Consider the following 22,047-nt stretch of genomic DNA (forward strand, 5'->3'; position numbering starts at 1 on the left):
ACGCATTTACTGCTCAATATGTTTAATGCTGTCATTGTTGTCAGAACTGATTCAATGTTTTGGTTGAGAAAAAGAGATTGGTGCTGCACTTAAATGCAAATTTCTGTTACATAAACAACACCATGCTGTATTGAAACCTTTGCTGACTTCAGGTCTGCAATGTGGGCTAAATAAACTCAATAAATCTGAATTACTGCAAAGTTTCAGAGCTGATAAAGCTACAAGAATAAAAACCAACAGCCTCACATACATTCAGTAAATGTGAACATCCCTCAATGATATCTTGTACCATTAGGCTAACTGTTCAAACTTAAGGATGTCATAGAAATGAATTTACCCGCAGGAAAATAGTAGCACGGCCCCCAATATACACAAGTTGTAAAATATTCTAACAACATGGTTACACAGTGAGTGCAAACAGACACATTTAAAGATGTGCCACATTTGAAAATATTCAAACTTTTAACAAACCTATGAAATTTTGTGCTTAGTTATGATTTAGCTATTATATAGAAAATAACATAAATTAAAGATCTTAAGCTAAAAATAGTTTATATATAAAGTGAATAACTGCTCAAGCATGTTGTCTCATACAGTTTAGAAAGCAGTGTATAACTGTGGACATAAAGGTGTGCTCAGTCCATTACTGCCAGAGATCTTCTGTGCGTCCAAACTTGAAGACCAAACCACTAAATAAAACAAACAAAAATATGTATGAGCACAAGGTTTCAATTAGTTGAATGATAAACAAGATGCTACAGAAGATTTTTAATTTACCCAAAGAAAATGAATGCATTTTGGAAGAAAATGGCAATACCAGGGTACACGACTAGCTTTTCTGCAAAAGACAATTATTTCAAGGTTACAAAACTACACACTGTTGTCCTTACAGTTACAGCAACTTTCATTCAGTTAATTTTCTAAAACATGCTTTGGTGTTGCTTAGCACAGTAAAATGTCTTCAGACACAGTCACACCCTGCATTCTGCAGATAAAACTAAACTTACGGGGCACTACGAATCCCCCGAAGAGAATCCATATGGAGGCAATGAGAGAGCCGAAAGCCAGCATGAAACCGATGAAGAGCCACACACGAGCGCCTGCAAGAAGAGATAAGCAAGGGTGGGTTACTGGGTGACATGACATCGTGCTTGTTTACTAGTACGTAAGTACGGTAAGTAAAACTTTATTTATATAACAACTTTAAAGGTATAAAATCACAAAGTGCTTCACAAGAGCTAAAAATGCAAAAAACAAAAACACAAAACCAAAAATAAACAAGAAATTATTAAAAAGCAGATTTAAAATTATTTTAATTGGCTTTTAAAAGCGACCAAAGAGTCTAACTTAAGTCAGAAGGAAGATCGTTCCAGAGTTTGAACAGAAGGCTCTGTCTCCTTTAGCATTCAGTTTGTCTTGGGCACCATCAGAGGCCCTGGTCACAGGGACCTGCTAGGGAGATATGGCTTCAGAAGCTCTCTTATATGACCAGGTGCTTGTCCCTGAAGAGCACTGAAGAGTAAAAGAATCTTGAATTGCAGTCTGAAATAAACCAGAAGTCAGTGGAGTGTCATCAAGATTGGAGTCGCATGAGAAAACTTGGGAGGATTTTGCCTGAAGCCTGGCAGCAGCATTTTGAACAACTTGCAAAATGTGTATCCAAAGTAAAACCAGAATCGAAGGTTATGCCAAGGTTCCTGACAGAGGATTTAGACAAAGAACCAAGAGGTCCAAGTGTCTCCATTATCCCAGATATGCATTTTTTCTGGTGCAAAGATAATTATTTCAGTTTTGTCTTGATTTAATTAAAGAAAACTGTCTGCCATCCATTGTTTTAGCAGAGTGTAGGCACAACTGAATATTATCAGCATAAAAGTGATAAGAGATGCCTTCAAAGGTTGACAGAATGTGCCCAAGGGGGAGCAAATACAGTCAAAACAGCAGAGGCCCCAAAACGGTACCTTGAGATACACGAAAATGGGCTGCACTACAAAGATCTTTACTACAAAAAAATACTAACAAATAGGTATGAAGAGAACCAAAGCCGATCCTGACAGACCAATCCAGCACCTCAGCCTATTGAGAAGAATGTGATGGTCAACTGTATCAAAAGCTGAGGTAAGGTCCAACATAAGCAGCACAGAATTACCCTTGTTACTCTGCATTAAAAAGTCATTTGATACTCTCTGGGTATCAGTCTGAAAATGCAGCATTAAAATATCAGAAAATAAATGAGACTTAGACTACAGAGATGAGCATATAGGTTAAAACTGCTCATAGTAAGAGAATTAATCATATCCCATCATACACACCTGTCTGCCCCATGCATCCTTCACTGTAGCTGTCACCTCTCACCTGGCCATTTGAAACAGCATTTATCCTGGATGGGCAAAGAAGCAGATATAGTATTACAGACAAACCAACAACTACTGAATCATCTGAGGTGGAAAACATTAACCTAAGATTTATTATTCTCTTTTTATAGGACTCCTGATCAACTTTTGGTATCATTCCAGGTACAGTAAAAGCGCTATATAAATACAGACCATTTACAAGTTAGAAAAATCTATTTTGCAGCAGCTGTCATTCTTTTTTTAAGTTTCCTTACCATGCACCTCTTAAAAAAAGTTACTACCTGGGATTTTTTACTGAAATAGTTGAACATTATTAAGGAAAAACAGGGATGCGGGTTACTTGCTGCTAAAGTTAGTTTTTACTTTAGGAGTTGGCAGCAGTAGGTAAATCAACATTAAACACAGCCAGTCATACAGACATGATTATACTGTTTGTTTTTACATAGAGGAAGCTATACTGCCACTGTGCAAAGGTACAAAGGTGTAGGCAACCCTTGTTTATGGTGTTGACTTTTCTTCCCCAAAAAACCAAAACAACCTAAAAACAACTGGACATCAATGTCTAAGTCATTTAAGACTCCACTACATTTGTAGCAACAGTCTCATACACACATTTTATAGAATACATTTTTATATTTAGTTTAAAATATAAATATTCAAATAAATTCATATTCTTATGCATCCATTTTTCACATAGTGAAGTTGAACGCTGGGTAACTATGAGTGCTTTAACTTTTGTCCTGTAAAAATAAATAAATAAATGGAGGGAAGCCTGTGGCAAGAATTAAATGGCCCAGCAAGCCTAAGGTTAATTTAATAGTATATGTCTTGATATTTATAGACGTAAACCTCTTTTAAATATAGCACATCCTTAAATTTATATAAACTTGTACATAGTACTATGATTCAAAGGTCATTTCTGCTTTCTTTTTGCACACTGTAGATTTAAACTCATTTTGAAACTAAAACATTGTTGTGCTTGATTAAATTGTTTAAAACAGAGAATAGATTTTAATCAAATCACAACCTAGAAAATCAAGTATGTGTTGCCAAAAGATTCAGTCAAAATTGAAAGTGTTTTTCAATCTGATAACTTGACTCTTAGTTTAAAGTCCAGCAAGAAGAACGTCTGAACCAACATAATCAAGGCCTAATAAGAAGAAAATCTGTTTTGTAGAGGCTTTCAACCACATGACAAGACTTTGCTCAGTTATCAAAGAGCTGGATTAGTTGTTATCTCATGGCATGCAGTATGGAAATCTCAGTCACATCAAAACCAAAACTGGTCAAAGAACCACACAAAAAAATAGTGTTAGTCATCAACAATGGTGGCTAAAGCAATATACAAGAGAACAAGACACCCTTAATGAATAGAGACCCCCCCCACCCACACACACACACATTTATCACATGACTGAAACTCTATACTGAGATCATGTGCAGATACACCTTATCCATGACCACAAGCTAATCCACAAGGCAAAGAAAAGCCTTTTATTAAGGCTGTATGCTTCAGAAAAGTCAAACAACTGTATAATAACTGTGATACAATGTGAAATAAACCCTTACATGAGAAAGGCCACTGTTGCTATGACGCCACATGTGTGATAGGCATGATGAAATTGCACCTCATCAGGATATTTCACTGCTGCATCAATGATGATCCACCAACCTGTGAAGAACTGCAACAAGATTTACAACTGTCAGGGGAGTTTAGTGATTACTTATTATTACATATAATTTGTTCCCATTGCTTTGTTGTTTTTATTTATTATTATTTTTTATTATTATTAAGAGTGCATAGCACTTTGAACAACCAGTGTTGTTATAAATGTGCTTACTTATGGACTCATGGAGCTTTAATGAGCCTTTGTAAACATCAACCGTCCTCTTTCATCATTAAAATCTAGAAGGAACTATCTGGGATTGTCGGTCTGTCTAAGTAGCTCACATTGGTACAGACTGTTTCATCTAAATGAGTGCAAATACCAGAACTCCAGCAGCTATAGATGCGATGGTGTTTCTCCTCTCTCCCCAGTCCACATTGCACTCGCAGTCTCCGCAGCGGATTCCGTCCAGAAATCCTGACATGACTGAGACAGGGCGTCAAATCCAACAACAAGGCAATACAACATCGGACATTTCATATAAATACACAACTATTTCGATAAAATACGTGGTGAAAATATCTATGACTACCACTACAGAACGGGTGAAGTATATTGTCACGGAAAGTGATAAAAAAAATCTGAAAAGCAGTGAATATTTTGTGCGCAGTCGCCGTACAGTAAGAATGATGCTAAACCGTCTTGACTCGCCTCGCAAGCAAAAATACTGTAACCCAATATTTATACAGTAAATTAGCAGATATGTTAGATGTAAGTGAAAACAAGACAGTGGATATATACATATATTTTAAATAAAAGAAACTGACAGTGTAGTCAAAGGATAAAACGGCTGTATTGTCTCTATTGTTTATCGCTTTGGCACTAGCAAACATTTCCTTGAAGGTTTCTTGTTACGAAGTCGTCCAAATACAGTAACTCTAACAAGCAACTGTGACAAAGAACAAAAACAAACAACCAAACTACAATAACTGTATCTAAAGTTATTTTCTAAGGGGCTGTTACCTTTTTATTTTCGGTTTTGATGTGGATCTCTTGGTTAAACCCGATCTGGCTTCCGACAGAACTCGCTCATGCTCATGCGCAGTACACCCACACCCGTTTGATGGGAGAACCTCTGAGACGTGTTGATATTGTTGCCTTCACGTACCGTAGACAGAATGGGAATTTTGTGCTGACAGTCAAGGAAACCGTAAACAAGTGCGTATAAGCAGCGATCTAAAAACAATTTTACTTAAGCGCAGCTCTCTGGTACCGAACTTGTAGTTCGCTAATTTCTACTTATACTCCACTGAACTTCAAAAGAAATTTCTAGACTGCAGTAATTTACGTTACATCTGTATATTATCCCATATCTCCTGATATAAAGTAATTTAAAGCAAACGGCTAGCAATAAATTACTTAATGAAGAAAAACAGCTGTACCGCAGTCATTTTCAATATTTAGAAGCTGCTTGCCTAATCTAATTGTGTAGCAGGTCAAACCCAAGAACTATCACAGCCGTTTGGTGTGTAATTCACAATGCAGATTAATTTAAATATTGTTTGGGATGCAAACTTTTACCTAAGAAATTACTTTAATTGTGGTACTATTTTTGCAATAAGAGTCGAATACTTATCTAATTACTGTATGAAAGTTAATGTGCATGTTCCTGCATTTAATACAAGTTTGCAGTATATAGTGCCTGATATACGCTTAACACATTCTCTTCTAACAAGTCAAAGCTGCATTTAGTATGCAATCAGGTATCTGTTCTGTCACTTCAGTAGATTGAACTCTTTTATGCCTTAGCCAGGGTCTCTTACTATAATGAAGTTAAATATTCCTTCTCATGTGTAATGTAAAATTCTTGCAAAATAAATGGATTCTACTAGAAAATGCAGTGCAAGTGGATCTACAGTCATTTGGAAATACAAGCCAAGCACTAAGAAGGAAGTACCAGAGATGGCCTTTGTGTAGACTACATTTTTTTTTAACAAAACAAATACTTAACTACAGTTCAAATAATTAAAAGCCACATAAAAATGAATGACACACTAAAAGAAGAGATCCATTTTGTATCCATCATTGCACACAAGCTGATTTTTACTGTCTATAATCTGTGGTAAAGAAGTGCACCCGAATAAAGGTTTTAATCAGTGAAATTTATTTGAAGACAAAAAAGATTAACAAAGACATTTTTCATTTCTGATAGTTTACGCTTTCATATCAAATATCTTACAGACATTGAACATTTTTTTTCTTTCATTGGAGTAAATTGTCTGCAGGAACCGTCCCTTACTGATGGAATATTTGGGCTGAGACATTGTGCACGACGAGTCTTATGGATTCTCAAAGCCTGTTGCAGCCGGTCTTTTCAGTACTCAAACTGTAATGCGCAAAACCCACAGGATATTTATATAAAAAATCGCTGGACACTATAGCATCAGTCTGTTTTCTGGTAATCACTGGATATGGTTAAGTACATCTAATAGACAGTCAAAAATCTATACGTGGGCTCCAGAGGAATTTCAAGTTACTGGTCCACAAAAATATTTGAATAACATTTATAGAGCTGTATAGACTTTGCTAGTGATATATTTGAAAATATTATGCTTGCCAATTAGAGGCAATAAACTCTGCAGGCAGATAGGCGAATGCAAGCTGACAATCATCTTAAAAGATTCCAAGCAGCTGCAGAGCTACAGATATGGACATTAAGATGACCCCAAAGAATCCAATGTAGCCATAGGCTCCATTCATCCTCTTGGCTGGATCTGGAATAAAGCAAGACAATGCGAACTTTGACCAAGGCAGAGTTAAATGAGAGGAATAACCACAACTTAGCATGAGCAATATAGACTAATACACTGATACACTGCAGCATGGTGCATGAAGGTTTACAGACTCAGAACTACAAAAATCTTTTCCCTTATGGCTTTTACTTTGATAACCTTTCACTTACATCCTGTCAAACATAAATGATTAAACAAAACTGGGTGTGGAGCAATAAAAGTAGTCAAACAAACAGTGAACTCTGACTTCTTTGAAACCTGAAAGCAGTCTTCTTTACACGTGTAATGCAGACTTAATAGTATTTTGCACAAATTATTGTGTGAATTCCCTTACAAATATAATTGATTGTTTTACATGGGAGGGTAACTGAGAAGTTTTATTACCTATAACATTAATTTCAATGCAGAGGAAAATTAAAAAAATGTGTGACTTAAACTTTATTGGTGGTTTGAGACGTTTAACTCTGTCTGCTACATGAACAGAATTAGTTTAGGTGCTTCTTTGTTACATCTCCATGAAGATCTTAGACAGTGCATGCATTTTAAGTTAGTCTTACCTCCTGTGTAGTAGCCCCAAGCATAGGAAAACCTGCTGGTCACCCAAATAGCTCCCAGCACAGATGCAGATAACTGGTTATGAAAACATATAACACGAATTGGAATTGGTGAAAATATGCTTGATCACTATGACACAGCTTTTCTTTCTTTTTAAAAGACTCGTCTCTGCTATCTGGTGCATTCATGCTAAAGATCACAAGGAGTGGCTTCCCCACCCCCAAACGTAAAACTCAGAGTATAAAATATTTGTGGATCGTGGATTCTGCAGCGTTGCACACACAATTTTTTATTTTGCTTATGTATGCTTAGCTTTGGAAACAAACACCTACCGGATAAACAAGGGCTGCAATGGTTTGGAAAACGAGCCACTGAGGGTACACTTCCAAGGTGTTCTGATGGGCTCTCTGGATACAGTTGAACACTGGCTCCTTGTCGCTGTACATCGTAGGGTACTAGAAAAATAAACATGAAATATACTAAAATATACTAATATAACCTTTTTCGCAAATATAAACGTAAGCGTTTTCAAGAATACAAAATTTTCTAATAATTTTAAACTACAACTCAAACTGCGATTACCTTGACGTCGTATTTCTTTCTAGCGCCTCCAACCTTGACTGCCAAATAGCCCAGCATAATCCAGCTGTAGAGATAAATCAGTATAGCATATCCGAAGCTGGATGGTAACACCGTAAGGATATCCATCTCTGATCGATATATTTCCAACACGTATGTTTCAAGGTTTGCGGAGCAAGATCGTTTGCACAAGTCAGCAAACAGTTTTAAACGGAAGACGACAGTAAACAGAAGTCGTTGTGTAAAACATCGCGAGATTTTCTGACATGAGCGAGACTATGGATTAAGGATAATGCCACCAAAATAATCTCCTGTTAATCGAACAATGAATTAATGCAATCGCAGTTGAAGTATGGCGTTGTAGATCCCACAGAATTACACGATCTGATAGATGTGATACTATGGTATGAAAGATATTCAATTAAAAGCTTTACTAAAAACTTAAGTATTAATGTTTCGTTTGAAAAAGATGCCAACACTCCCAGCTGCTCACAGGTCATCTGGAAAACTGTTCCACAGGCAAGGACCATAAAAATTTAAAGATGCTTTTCGATAGGTTTTAGGAACAAATAATGTCCTGAGGGCCCTGAGAGTCTCGTAAAATAAAAGCAAGTCTGATAAATACTTATGACTAATTACATTTTTTAAATTAATAACTTAATAATGTAATAAAAGTATTACTTATTTAAATTAGTTTTTCGTGAATGTTTGACGTGAATATTCATGCAGGTTTAACGACTTCGTAGGGCTGAGCTGTATGTAACCAGACTATGCAGTATTAATTACAAAGTTCGATAAGAACCACAATAAGAATTTGGTACATATAATCAGAGAATTATTAAAAGTTATTCTTAAATTTACAAATGCACAAAATAGACATATTCGTTAGAAAGAAAGAAAAATAAATCATTCAAACAGACTTTCCCGACCGCTTCTCTGCGCCTTTAAGGGTCGTCCTGACCGACTATGTTCTTAAAAGCAGAGTCAATGACTGAACGGGTTTCTTTTTGTAATGTATGTAATAATCTTAGAGTAACTTATTACTTAAATATGAAGATACATGGCAATAATACGTTGGAAATACATTGTGGAAAAATTTAAACATAAAAATTACACCTAGGGAGTGGTAAATTGTTTCCGTTCTACCGACTCGAACCTCGTGGTCAAAACAGCAGGATCGTCTGAGACAGCCCACGAATGGAAATTTCCAGAGGCTTCTTAAAAGCTGATGCTGTTGCAATGCAACGTTCATTCCAGTGACGACGACGGAGAAGACTCGACGAAGAAGCGACGACCTCTTTATGTTCGAAATAATTAGTTCAAAATTAAACTATTTTGATTATATATAGCTGTATTACCAAAATTATCGTCTTGTTATACATCTTTAGAAGCGATATTCGCAAACAGTCGTATTTATCGACGTTTTCAAGAGTTTGACGCTACAGTTTACCTGGTAAGCACTGCTAGCTAGCATTAAGCGTTTTTGCCGATGTAGAATTCTTTTATTCTTTTAGATTTCTTAATTAAAGTTTCAGATTTTATATTAGGTAGTTTTAATCTTATTTAATGATGCTTTTAATTCACTGGGTTGGATTTGATGATTAAGAAGACAATGTGTAGGCGTTAGCCTTGCATTAGCCTGGCTGTTTTTTTTTTAAACCCAGAACCCTCTGGAACAAACCGGTCAGCTAGCGGTTATGCAACGGTGCTATGCTCGCTAGAGGTAGTACTGGGGCAGGGTCAACGATGGTTATGTAATATTTTCCCATCCCTTTCACTTATCCATTGTAACTGACGATAATCAATTAAACATCTCCTTTTTAATTTCAGGCTGCGACAGACAGTTAAATAATGGCCAAACGACCGGACTCCGAAATGGCCCAGGCTCGTCAGACCGACGGCCTCAACGTGATCTTTGACCAGGAAAGTCCCAGCTCAGCTCGCTCCCGCTCACGATCGACAAGCGGCAGTGGTAGCAGTAGCAGCCGCTCTGGCCATTACAGGGGAGGCCGCAGGGGACGTCACAGGTCTTCATCCTCTTCATCTTCCCACACATCATCGAGTAGCACGTCTTCATCTCGCACCAGATCCCGCTCTCGTCCTCGCTGCCACAGACGCTCCTCCCGTTGTGGCTGTGTGGATCACGGCAGATATTCTCGTGGCCATCGCCGTTCTCCACCACGCCGCTACAGGGCACATTCTCGCTCCTATAGCCGCTCAGCCTCGCGGGACAGGTACACCCGTCATGGCAGATCTTACAGGTCTCGCTCCAGGTCCCGTTCAAGGTCTTCTGGCCGCTGGAGTAGGTACAGGAGACCCATGAGCCATTTCAGAAGCACATTCTCTCGATCCCCTTCCAGAGCCTACAGGGGGCGGTCAAGATCCAGATCTCCTGGACACTCTGTTAGTTTGAGTGTGAATGGTAAGTTAGTGTGTTCAATTAGACTTACAGACTTTTCATTCTAGAGTAAGGCAATCAATAAAATGTTCTCAATCTGTTGTTCAGAAAAAAGGAAACTCCTTGAAGCTGCTAAGGTCAATGCTATGAACATCATGGGAGTGGAGAAGTTGGAACTTCCTGAAAGTGTGAAGCCAATCCTATCGGAGCAGTCAGAGTCCAGGCGGTTGTCACCAGAGCCAATCAATGGGGTGAGACAAGGCTCTAAAAAGACTAAGCCACAGGTAAGTGTCAGAGTGTTGCCTGTCAGGGGAACATTGCACATGCAGAAGATAAGGATCATGATTTCTAAGTCAAGACAAAAGAGTAGTTTGTCCCTTTTTGCATTAGATATAAACTCAGGTGACATCAATGCACACACCATTAATTTTTCCTGAGTCATAGCGAGATATTTTTCCTGAACCTTTTTTAATGCATGGTTCCTGAAATCCTTTCTTTATTTTTTTAAATCCTTTTTGTTAAAAAAAAAAAAAAAAAGTTGAAAAACTCAGTTGTCTGCTGTGTTTTTTTTTTTCTTTTTTTTTTTTGGGGTTGGTCTCTGTGTTGAATTTCCTGTCTTGTGTTAACCCTTGGACCCATGAGGGAATACACATACTCTCTGTATTTATTCCTGTCTTCATAGATAACATGACAGTGGTCTCCTTCACTCATCGGCACCTGGGATTAAAAGGCTGTCATGTGACTTGGGTGACAACAAAATTTGTTTGCGTGAAAGGTTATCTGATGACTCTTGTAATGTCTTAATGTTATGAGTTTAGGGGTTAAGAAAATACAGATTCTCACACATAACCATGATGTACACATCTCACACATCTGCTAAATGCACACATAGATACATTGATGCACAAATTTCAGACTGTTACTAACTTTGATAATAGAAAAGTAGAATTTTGACATTACAAATGTATGTATGCTTGCAGATGAAATGGGTTATTGTTATTTAGCAGAGTTCTCCACTTGCTGATGGAGCGCAGGCGTGTGGACTGCATTATAGTGACTATTCCTGTCAAGAGAACTAAAAACTGAAGAACTCCACTCCATATGCCAAAGATAAGTTGGTACAAAGATGTGTGCTAAGGGGCTGGGGAACCTGCGTCATCATCATTCTACCACTGTTGACAGAGAAGACATCCTTTTTACTTCTGATATATTTGATTTATTTTACATCTTGTTTTATTCAGCTTCAAGGTCTGAAGTATTTTAGTTGTTAGGAGGGCTGCATGAAGGCTGCAGTTTGAACTTAACCTTTTTATGTATTAGAAATTCTTAGTATCAGTAATGGAACTTGAAATCCGGATATCAACTTCATACAGTTAAAGCAATCTGCCATGTTTTTCACTCATTATTGACTAATCTGTCTTTCTTCTTTTTAAATTAGGACACAGAGGAAGATCCTGAGGAGTCCAGCCCAAAGAGGTCTCCAAGAGGAAAAATTGCGTTCAGCATTAATGTAAGTTAATTACAGATCATCCTATCAAAAGCATATGTTTCAGTGAAACGTGAAGTAATATACTTTTTTTTTTTTTTTTTTTAATTCTCTACCTAGAATTCTGTAGCCAAACCAACAGTGGTGGGTCCATCTTCTGCTAAGGTAACTCCCAGAGTGGACAGCTATGAAAGCAGGAAGCCCTACGGCCACTGGATTCCTATCGGTTCTGGTCAAACCTCCAGTGCATGCAAACGCACATAAACAGTGTCACATTAGTGTGGCAGGGTACATGGACAGTGTAAATAATGTACATAATTTGTACATAAAATGTACATGATTCCATGGTCATTTTCTTTCAGATGTTAAAAGATTTGGGAAGGAGTGAAGAATTCTTTCAGGTGGGGTTATTTCCTTCTCTTTTGTGCATTGTGTTTATTTATAGTGTTAATAAAGTGATTTTTGTGAAGAAATGGATTGTTTTGTGTGTGTGTATGTGTGGTGTTATTTATTTATTTTTTTTTCTTCCCTCCCCTCAATAGTCTTAAAACTAGGTCATTAAAGGCCTGTCAACTAGTTCTAAGGATGCAAAAGACATGATCAAAATGTCTTGAAGTTAAGACTTAAGAACTTCCATATACTACATAGAATCAAACTGTTTGTTCAGGGCATGTTTGAAAAAGTTTAAATGTCAACCAAAGTTATAAAATAAATTAAAAATCTAGATTAAAAATAACTTTAAAGGTAGGTAGGTTTAAAAAAAAAAAAATGAAACATGAAAACAAAAATGAAAAGTGACTATGGGGAAGGATGGATATGTGGATTTGTGCAGCAACAATGAGTAGGAGATATTTCCACAGTCACCACTTGATGTCAGCATCTTCTTGGCCATGATCTCAATGAACAATGTACCATCAAAGGCTGGCTTTTTTTTTTTTTTTTAAAGACTTCCAACAGTTGGTCCAGCTTCTGGCCTTACTGTTAAACTTGAGAGACAAATACTTCAACTGATAAGCCATACTGCAACACTTTGATGTAAATGTAGGGGCCTGTTCCAGAAAGTGGGTTAACTTGCAGCTGTTAACCCTGAAACTCAGGGTTTTCCCTTGTGAAAAAAAAGCAGGGTAAGTCCCACTCTGAGTCTGGTATGGTAACTGAAGTGAACCTCCTCACTGTCAGGAGGTTCACCATGTGGAAACCCAGTTTCTTTGTGGGTGTGTGTATATATATATACACACACATAAGGTGAGAAAGCATATACTGTGAATTAAAACAGCATTTCTTGGGGGTTTCAATCACTAGCTATAGAAATAGCCACTGAATTTTCCTGAACCAATGAGTGTAAAACCTAAAAAAAAAAAAAGTACAATCATGGCCTAGTATAATACATTAACTTTCAAAAAGTTGTCTTTATACCACATCTTTAGCTTCCTCTGTTTTTCCCAGTGGGATTGAACCTACATAAAACAAAAAAATGCTCTAGCCACCAATATTTTAACCCACCTGCTGCAGTTTTAATGAAGTTAAATATTCAGTCAGTGGACAAGTGGATTCCAACTTTCACAATGACTCAGCAAAGCAGCAGTTTTCTTCCATGATGCTTTTCTCTTAGCACCAGCAATGTTCCCTTTACTTCTTCATATTGCTATATGCTTCAATAAGAACCTCTTGCTCCACTCAGGTAAAATAACTAGCTTTTTGTCAGTGGTTGCCATGGTGAATTAATCTATCAGTGCTTAATTGATTGTGGCTTTTTGTTGTGGTTCCCAACTCTGGATAAAGATACTAAAAAGTTGATTGAATCAACTCACAGCAGTTGTTCTGCAACTAAAGACTCGGTAAGTTAACCCTGAGTTTCTTTTAGGCTCAACTGAGTCATTTCTCAGTGTTCAGGCTGCTTTGCAACTAAACCCTGAAGCTTATGTGATAACTTTGGCAGTACTTTGACACATCTTAAAATTACAATTGAATTATTGCTGGAAGGTAACCAATTAAGTGTAAATAAATATAAATCAGACTCGGATGGATGTAATAAAAGGTAAAATCACAGTTGGAACGTCTTACTGCCAGACTGTCAGTCTCCTGCTGTAACCTGACCTGCTATTTTGTGTAATTACTTAGATGGGAGATTATGTGACGCAAATATTAGTCTTCATCACTTGTGCACAAGTCACACTCAATTGAAGGTGTTTACTTGATGCAAATAGAGATATGCTCACAAAAAACATATCTGCTTTATCTTGTAACATATGGAAGACAATATACTATATTGGTCACAAAAACTAGAAGCTTCTGTCCTGCAGAGGGCGCAGTGTGGCTGCTTTTTGTGATTATGAAGAAAAGACTTGCATGGGAACCTGTTTGCTTGTCTCTGCTGCAGTCACAAGGCTTTCCTGCTAATGTCAGTGCCCCAGGCAAGTTAGTACAGAGATGGAGGTGATAAATAAATTGAATTACTCCAGTGATGATCCTTATCTCTGCGTGCACCTTCACTAAACATTCTTTTGGCTGACATCCTCTGCTGATCATGCCCAGAGGTTTGATGTTAGTTAATGGTAGTACATTCTCAGGCTCAAAATGTCTTCATCATGAGACCACACACAGTAAAGTCAAAGAAAAAACAAGAAATATGTGGGATAGCTAGATAATTAAAAGTGATTTATTTAGATATAAAGATGAAACTAACAGTTTTAAGACTGTACTAAAGAACATTAAACATGACATTTGCTCAAAATAGCCACAGCATGACAAAAAAAAAACCCTATCCTACAATGCATACTCCATGTTAGCTTGTAAATACACGTACTCTTGGAAAGCAGCAACAACAAAATGATGCAATCAAGAAGCAGCGAACCACTGACGTGACTGGACTCATTAGACAGCTGTGCCCCTCTCCAGATTCTGTTTGATCTCTGCTGTGTATTTGCCATAAAAACGCTCCGCCTTCTTGTTGAATTTGGCATTCCTCTCGTTAATGTAGTCGATGTCTGCGTCGTCGTTGTAGGCCCTGCGCCGGCTGTATTTGGCCCGCTTTTCAATCCTGACAATGACAAATGAAACAACTCATGGAGGATTTTATAAACCATTACGGCCACTGTGCATGTCCTATCCAATAACAATAATTGCCCACAGGCAATAATTAAAGTTATGTATTTTAATTTGGCAATGAGAGTGGCACTGGAAACCCTAACACACGCACTCAGAGGAAAAAACTGTGGGCTCCTATTCTTGATTTACTGTGTCTTCAAAGCATTGTTGCATATCATACCCAGGCAACTAAATTCTTGTCTAATGCCCCACAGTTGTCTCTAACACAGGCTCTCAAATATAGAGCTCCTTAGGCAAAGACCAGTGATGAAAGGTTAGAGCTTTCTGTATTAAAGACAAAACACTCAGACTTGGATTCAGTATTAAGACTTGCATAGACAAGTTTTATTTGTTCAGACTGAAGCCAACTCAAATTAACCGAGGGTCGTGGAAAGATAGGCCATCTCTTTTTGGAATCTCTACCAAGCGTGACTTACTGTTTCTCAACATCCTCCACCATGCGGTCTATGCCATCCTTTGTGGGAACATGGGTGCCGTGTATCAGGCTGTTGGACGTGGGGTAGAAATCTTCACCACTGTGGAACACAAGCAAAACAATTAGAAATACATAATTAAATATAATCACCATGTTAACACACTTAAACTGACTTTTCTATTCCATCATTGTGATTATGGTCGTCCATTTAGAGATGATGATGTGGCTTCAGGGCACATTGTGATGGTGCATCCTTCGCGCTTCTGCATGTGGCAGCTTTTAAGGGTGGAAAAAAAAACCCTTCGGGCACTGAATTCTTGACCTTAGCATGGTTGCTCTGTGCATTTACGGTTTCAAAGCTTTAAATTATTTCTGGATTGTTGCAAGTACGTCAACACAAAACCAAAGGCAAATTAAAATCTGTATGACCAAATATATAGAACATGTGAGGAGTGATATCTGGGACGATAACGGCAAGTTAAAGGTTACAATTTATTTTACTTGACTTGAAATTTCACAGTTGATATCTTTAAAAGCCAAAATGTGCTTATGGTTCAACTTTACAGGCCTGTTAGTAGAACTAAAAACCTTTACAATGCCAGAGGACATTTCTGTGCATTTTGAGCTGTAGAAGGAAGCTAAACTCACCTTTCCTCTCTTAGCTTCTCGTAGCTTTCCAAGTCTGGTCTGATTTGCTTTGTTAGTCTCTGGTACTGTCGGAATTGGGCCTCAGCGTAACCTGTGTCATCATTTTGTGTTTGTGTGTTTGAGAGAGACAGAGAAGGAAAAAAAGGAGTTATAATTAGTGGAACAAACAGCAAGCAGACACGAGGCTCAGCAACACAACCTGCGGCTGGTTAAGGAGGGCTGAAGAGGCAGCTTTCCTCCCATCCTCTCTTGAAGCCCCTCTGGTGATCATTTTCTCTCAGAGGCTTTATTTCAGGGGAGGTTTTGGTGCAACAGATGGCAACCATATTCGGGAGACACAGCAAGTCTTATATCAGCAGATTAAATTAGGAGCTGTTTGAATGACTGGCATCAACACTCTTGCGTGCAGCCAGTATTGATCTCTATTCTGCTACCAGTCAGAACTGAAGCCGTTTCATCTTAACTACCAACTGTTCTCTTTAACAAAGAATCAGGAAACTTCTCAATCACATGTCACAGCACAGGAAAACAAAAAAGAACAGAATGAAAGTGCGCCCCTTATCTCAACATAAACGGTATTAAATTACTATTTATTTACTAAATGAACAGACTGAGGTTCTGTGATGTGACAGGAGGGTTATCCATGCCAAAAATAAAACTGTTTGATCTAATCACCGTTTGCTTGAAGGTTGTTTCCTGATATGACTATAAACTCTTACAAAAGGATTCCAAAGTCGATAGACATTAACTGATGTCTGTATCAGTGTGTTAAACAATGTTTAGTAACCATGTTAGATGTGAAAAATCTTTAACTGACAAAGAAATGTTGAATCAGATTAGATCCCTATCAGTTGAAGCTAAATGAGACTGCCGTCTGTAGTCTGTACTTCAAACTGAAGTGACTCTCACAGTGAATAATTGTTAAATTGAATATGTGGCTGGTGACTTGTATAATAAAAAGATGGCATCCTTGTGGTTCCTCCCACTGACAAATGAGTTGCTGAGATTGAGTGCATGCTGGGCTTTTGTGACTTAACCCTTTATGACTGGATGGAACATATATGTGTGTGTGATGTGTGCTTGCTTCTACCTTTCAAGCCTGATGCAACATGAACACATTGCCAATATGTCAAATGTTTAAGCCCTAAAATGAATTTTACAGTATGCTTCTATTTGACTCAATTAGATTATAGCATGTTTTTAGTGAACTCTGACCAACTTGCCAAGTGTCTGAAAACACTCCATGGGAATATTTTCAAATAGTACTTAACCAGTGAGACTTGTAGCGTGGTCTTTTCTGCTCTCTCAACATTACAGAAAATTTCCACTGATCAAACCACAAACTTTGACAAAACTGGCCAAGAGGTAAACTGTGAACTTCAAACAGTGTACTATTCAGACATGTAGCTGCAGAGAAAACAATCTGGCAAAGAATAAGGGAATTCATGAGGCAGAGACTAGAGAAACTCAGAAGTAGGACAACCTGATAAACATCCAAGATCCAGGATGATGTGACCAAGAAAGATAATCACACCAGCCAAAAGAACAGAAAAGATCAAACTGTCACATAAAGCTCTGTTCAGATATGGGAGACTAATTATATCAAGGCAGGAGTATTTACTTGTTAAAGCAATGGCATTCTTTCATTCTTAAATTGATCATAGTTTAAAAAAAAAAAAGTCTAGCTAAACCCTTTTTCATGGGTTAAAGGTAAAAAGTATCCCAAGCCAAACTTCCTTTCTTCAATTAATACCCACCCACCTTTCGGATGGGTGGGTATTAATGCCTTATATGCTTTTTCATAAATAGAACAAAGGTTTCACAAATCAGAAACTTTGAGTTATTTAATCCACATGCCTTCAGTGCAGATAAACATGCTAAATCTGGCTGTTTTTAAGCAGGACAGGGTCAAATGTGGTCAAATTCCCACAAAAAGAAGTGGAATCACCCTTTGTGGATATCATAAATCACAAGCTAACTTCAGCAATGTCAGGCTGATGTCTCTGAACATTTCTTCATCCATGCTCATCGTCCATGTTTAAAAACTAAACAGCCTGATATTATTTATCTCATTTAAATAACAGCATGTCATTCCTGACTACATGGTCGCACATTCACAATTCTCCACCGTCCCGATGTGCAAACACACAGACATGTGTGCGCACACACACCCAAGTAAGCACAGTAACTTACACTCTATCCTCTCTTTTTATTTCCTTTCAAAAACCCTATAACATTGTAGATCTGGCACAGTGTTGGAATACTTTAGCCCTGCTTATTAAACTAAAAAGTTAAACTAAAAAGAAATGTTCTAAGAGGAAAAGAAAGTAGCAGTACAGTTAAATTGTTACAACCCTATACACATGCTACTGTCAGCATATTCATATTCAGAAGGGTGTTCCTGAAATTGCTTTGGATTTATTGGCTTTTTGAATGGTGCCTTGAGTCTGAATGGACAGTTACTGCATGTAGTGACAGTAATAGATGTATGTTGCTTGATTTGACCTGCTGAGATTGTTGTCATGATTTGTTAATGAAGTTAAGTAGCTGGGTGCTCATTAGACACGTCAACAGTTAAAATACAAAACAACCCAGATATAATTAGTGCACTGTCTTTGGAGGAGCCACCAACCTGCGAATCCTGTGTCAGGATTCTTCTTCTTCTTCTTTCTTTCCCATCGATCTGCATCATCAGCAGTGATTTCCAGCAGCTTCACTCGGTTATAGTCCTCCCCACGGGAGGTGCATTCCTGACAAGCAAATATTTTATTTAATACAAAAACTACATACAATATGGAGGAACATTTTATACACCGGTTAGATTCTGATCCATCCCACTTCTTCCGACACTTTGGTGAAGAGTTCGCTAATGAAAGGGACCTAATTTGTAAGATTCAGTAAACTTCTTAGATAATTTACCTTTCCTCAGTGAAGGTTTAACAATATTGAAATTATAGAATGCCTATCAACAATTATGCACATCTTAGTTATTTTCAATATTAATGTTATTGTTGAGATAATAGTTTTCAAAAATAATAATTCCCATTCAGAGAATGATTAAAAAAGTTAAATTACCACTGTTAATCAGTCAAGTTGCAATTTACATCAACCTGAAGAGGATGAAATTAATTTGAACTTGTCTCTGGAGCATCTAGCAGTTCTTCTTGAGTCCTGTATTTTTTTAAATCCCAAATTTAAAATCCCTGTAAGTGTTGCTGAAAGACTAGTTTAATCAGAATGGGATAGAGGGATAAACAGACAACTCAAAAACATAAACAACGGAGTTTATGGCCTCCAAGGTAGACTTAAAGTCTAAAGTACCTTTTTCTTTTCATTTTCAGCAAGCTCCCACTCTAGTCGAGCTTTTTTAGCCTCCCAATTAGCAGGTAGTTTCAGTCTCTTATCCTCCTCCACAACCTCCTGATGATTCAGTTTACGTGCTTCATTCTACAAAGAAAATTAACACAACGACAGTGTTAACAAGCTGACATATGTCCAGAATGTGCAAAAACAAACAATACGCTATTTTTACAAAATACTGGAGTACAAACTACTATTCGTGGTTTGTACTCCAGTAGGGCAAGTTGGGACTGAAAACCCAACCTGCCATAATCACGAACAATAAACCTAAAACAAGGCTCTACAATTAACATTTGTGTCTACTGACTGTCTAATCATGTATTTGACTTGTGATATTGGAAAGCAACTTACCCGTTTGAAATGTAGCTCTCGGAATTTACGAAGTCTCGCTTCTCTCTTCTGGCCACCCAAACTTTCCGTTGGTTCCTCTTCAGTAGCCGTAGCACTCCCCTAAACGTAAAAAGAGTTATTACAGTATACGGAAAATACGAATTAAAGTCGTGTTGTTTTAATGGCCGAAGGTATTTTACTTGGCCCAAGAGAAATTTTAAAACCCGAGATGTAAAGTTAACTAGCATATATGCTAACAACCGTTAGCTTACCACAATAACCCTGTATTACTAACAAGGGTAGAACTAAGAAAAAATATTTCGACAAAAAGATACGTATTTCTGTAAGGAATTTTATTAAACAACCATTTATCACATCTACTGTGTAAATGCCCCGTTCAATTCACATAAAAACACCAACCTCGCCACAGGTCGCCATTATTCTTCCCGAGGAAGAAGACCGGAAGTGCGCAATTTATACCGGATATTATGATAACATGTAAACAGCGTAGAAAAGCGGTGGAAATATCCCTATCTTTTTAAAATTTTCTTTATAAAGATTACTAAAATCACTTACATCAATTTTAAAGTTTTTTAAATAGATTAAATATTGTTTACAATTTTCTGTATATGTTAATGAAACTGATTTCACAAATATTATTGTAAGTCAATCTAAAATATCAAGCACAGATTTATAGTTTATTTATAGTTTAGTAAGGCTTGTTTATAGCTGAACACAAATTTATCATTTAAGATGTATGGAGAAGTTTCAAGTGGGTTCCCAAGACTAGTCTCAGTCATGTAGTATCTTATTAAATGTGAGATATGATGGCAAACTTCACATAAGTTATGACTTAATAAAGGACAGAAAAATGTATTTGGCTACAAGACATCACATAACTGTGTTGTTATCTTTGACATTTTATGAATTTTAGTTTAGTTAATTTTACACATGAAGTCATAATGGTCTGTATTTATACATGACAAAATTATATTTCCTTCCAAGTATTCTTACGTTATCATGTTATCATATAGATGAACCTTTGTTAAAATGTTCTCCCTTTTACTTGGTTTTGTTTTTACAAAAACTCCAATAAACAATCGTCCTCTAAGACAAAAATCCAGGATCAAAATGATCTCATTTAAAATTATTTAGTCTGACAACTGGATAGTTGTGTCATCAGAGCCAAATGATCAACCATGAAAAATCTGTGCAAAGCCTGTTGTATCAATACAAGAACTCATAATTATCTGCTGTAATGCTTCTTCAGTGTGCATTTCTGCTCATTTGATCATAGCACCATAGCTAAATTTATTACCAGGCATCTTATGTTTTATAGACTGGCTTTGTGTATAATTTTAAACCAGCTTATATAGCTTCTTTTTGAAGTATAAATTCATTGAGGAATCCTGCTGGACTGTATTGGAAACTGGCATGAAACACACAGGCAGTAATTGTGAATATAACTGGGGGTTATAAAGTGAGAGGCATGAAAGGTCAAGCATAAAGTCATCAGTGTACCACACAGAGAGTCTGTTTGGACTCTCCTAAACTCAATTGTTACGGTCGTTTTTGCTGCAAACTGAATCCTACATGTATTACAGACACATTTTATTTTTACCCAGAAACACGTGAGTATCAATCAAGGCCTTGGAACACGGGACTTCCAAATAGGATTCTATGATCTGATCAGAAGACAAAAGTAAACACTTTCAAGAGTCTTCTGAGCATGTTTGACTTGCCAAAATGGATGTGCTCCCTGTTTGATTGTATTATACTAATAGAGCTCCTTTGGAGGATGTAATTAAATGAAGTTTATAGTCTTAGATTAAAGCATCCTCTAGATCACAGGCAATGTTAATGGAGTGATGCATTTTCACTGGAAACCAGATGACAGCACATCACAACAGAGCAAAACATCCTTGGGTACAGTAATGGGGATGGCTTTACTATTACCATGCAAAAAGAAAAGCCTCTTTATAATGAATTACTGTCAAATACAGAACTAGAGTAGAAGCTGGTATAAAAAAGAGAATGAAGCAAACTAGAATTTCCTCCATATTTAATCATAAAACCCATGAGTACAACATTTGAAAGTGGTGCTTATGACTTTGAAATCTCCAGACATAAATAGAGAATAAGCATATGGGTTTACATTATGTCTTGTATAACTTATTTTCGATGAATAACTAGTAATCTTCTGTTCGTGTCATTCCTCGCTGTCCTCAAATATTTTCATATGTTTACTTTCCTCTGAGAGTGCTCATTCAGTTTCCTAGAAGTTTGAACATTTTTTGCTCTTTCTCTGTTGAGAAAAGAAAGACATGAAACTGTGAAGGAGACATCCTTTTGGCAGGAATTTATCCCCTTAATCAGAATCTACTTAAGAAGAAAGTGGTAACTGAAATCAATAAA

At 37.2% G+C, this 22,047-nt stretch overlaps 4 protein-coding genes across 6 annotated transcripts; 1 reads left to right on the forward strand and 3 right to left on the reverse strand.

The window, feature by feature from the left end:
* Positions 1-5: 5 nt before the first annotated feature.
* On the reverse strand, positions 6-5,106 carry tmem50a (transmembrane protein 50A). Its single transcript, XM_041972919.1, has 7 exons — positions 4,985-5,106; positions 4,344-4,447; positions 3,924-4,036; positions 2,313-2,380; positions 1,008-1,100; positions 778-838; positions 6-689 (listed from the first exon to the last, which is right to left on the reverse strand). Exons 2-7 carry the CDS (start codon positions 4,443-4,445, stop codon positions 644-646), a joined length of 483 nt encoding a protein of 160 aa, XP_041828853.1. The 5' UTR covers positions 4,446-4,447; positions 4,985-5,106; the 3' UTR covers positions 6-643.
* A 996-nt stretch (positions 5,107-6,102) lies between these two features.
* On the reverse strand, positions 6,103-8,098 carry mgst3b (microsomal glutathione S-transferase 3b). The gene is made up of 4 exons (XM_041972920.1): positions 7,891-8,098; positions 7,641-7,763; positions 7,311-7,383; positions 6,103-6,735 (listed from the first exon to the last, which is right to left on the reverse strand). The coding sequence occupies exons 1-4, from the start codon at positions 8,014-8,016 to the stop codon at positions 6,635-6,637; spliced, it is 423 nt and encodes a 140-aa protein (XP_041828854.1). The 5' UTR covers positions 8,017-8,098; the 3' UTR covers positions 6,103-6,634.
* A 1,028-nt stretch (positions 8,099-9,126) lies between these two features.
* rsrp1 (arginine/serine-rich protein 1) lies at positions 9,127-12,244 on the forward strand. 3 transcript variants are annotated; one of them, XM_041972917.1, is made up of 6 exons: positions 9,127-9,340; positions 9,718-10,121; positions 10,248-10,309; positions 10,394-10,569; positions 11,724-11,795; positions 11,892-12,244. In XM_041972917.1, the coding sequence occupies exons 2-6, from the start codon at positions 9,739-9,741 to the stop codon at positions 12,033-12,035; spliced, it is 837 nt and encodes a 278-aa protein (XP_041828851.1). In that variant the 5' UTR covers positions 9,127-9,340; positions 9,718-9,738; the 3' UTR covers positions 12,036-12,244. The 3 variants fall into 3 exon arrangements, with proteins under 3 accessions (XP_041828851.1, XP_041828850.1, XP_041828852.1); XM_041972916.1 differs by having other exon boundaries at positions 9,718-10,309; XM_041972918.1 differs by lacking the exon at positions 11,892-12,244 and having other exon boundaries at positions 9,718-10,309; positions 10,968-11,754.
* Positions 12,245-14,416: 2,172 nt separating this feature from the next.
* Positions 14,417-20,123, reverse strand: syf2 (SYF2 pre-mRNA-splicing factor). The gene is made up of 7 exons (XM_041972651.1): positions 20,053-20,123; positions 19,654-19,752; positions 19,264-19,389; positions 18,575-18,692; positions 15,943-16,033; positions 15,296-15,394; positions 14,417-14,811 (listed from the first exon to the last, which is right to left on the reverse strand). The coding sequence occupies exons 1-7, from the start codon at positions 20,068-20,070 to the stop codon at positions 14,646-14,648; spliced, it is 717 nt and encodes a 238-aa protein (XP_041828585.1). The 5' UTR covers positions 20,071-20,123; the 3' UTR covers positions 14,417-14,645.
* Between the last annotated feature and the right edge of the window lie 1,924 nt (positions 20,124-22,047).

This window comes from Melanotaenia boesemani, chromosome 20 (assembly GCF_017639745.1).
Source record: "Melanotaenia boesemani isolate fMelBoe1 chromosome 20, fMelBoe1.pri, whole genome shotgun sequence".
Taxonomy (NCBI): domain Eukaryota; kingdom Metazoa; phylum Chordata; class Actinopteri; order Atheriniformes; family Melanotaeniidae; genus Melanotaenia; species Melanotaenia boesemani.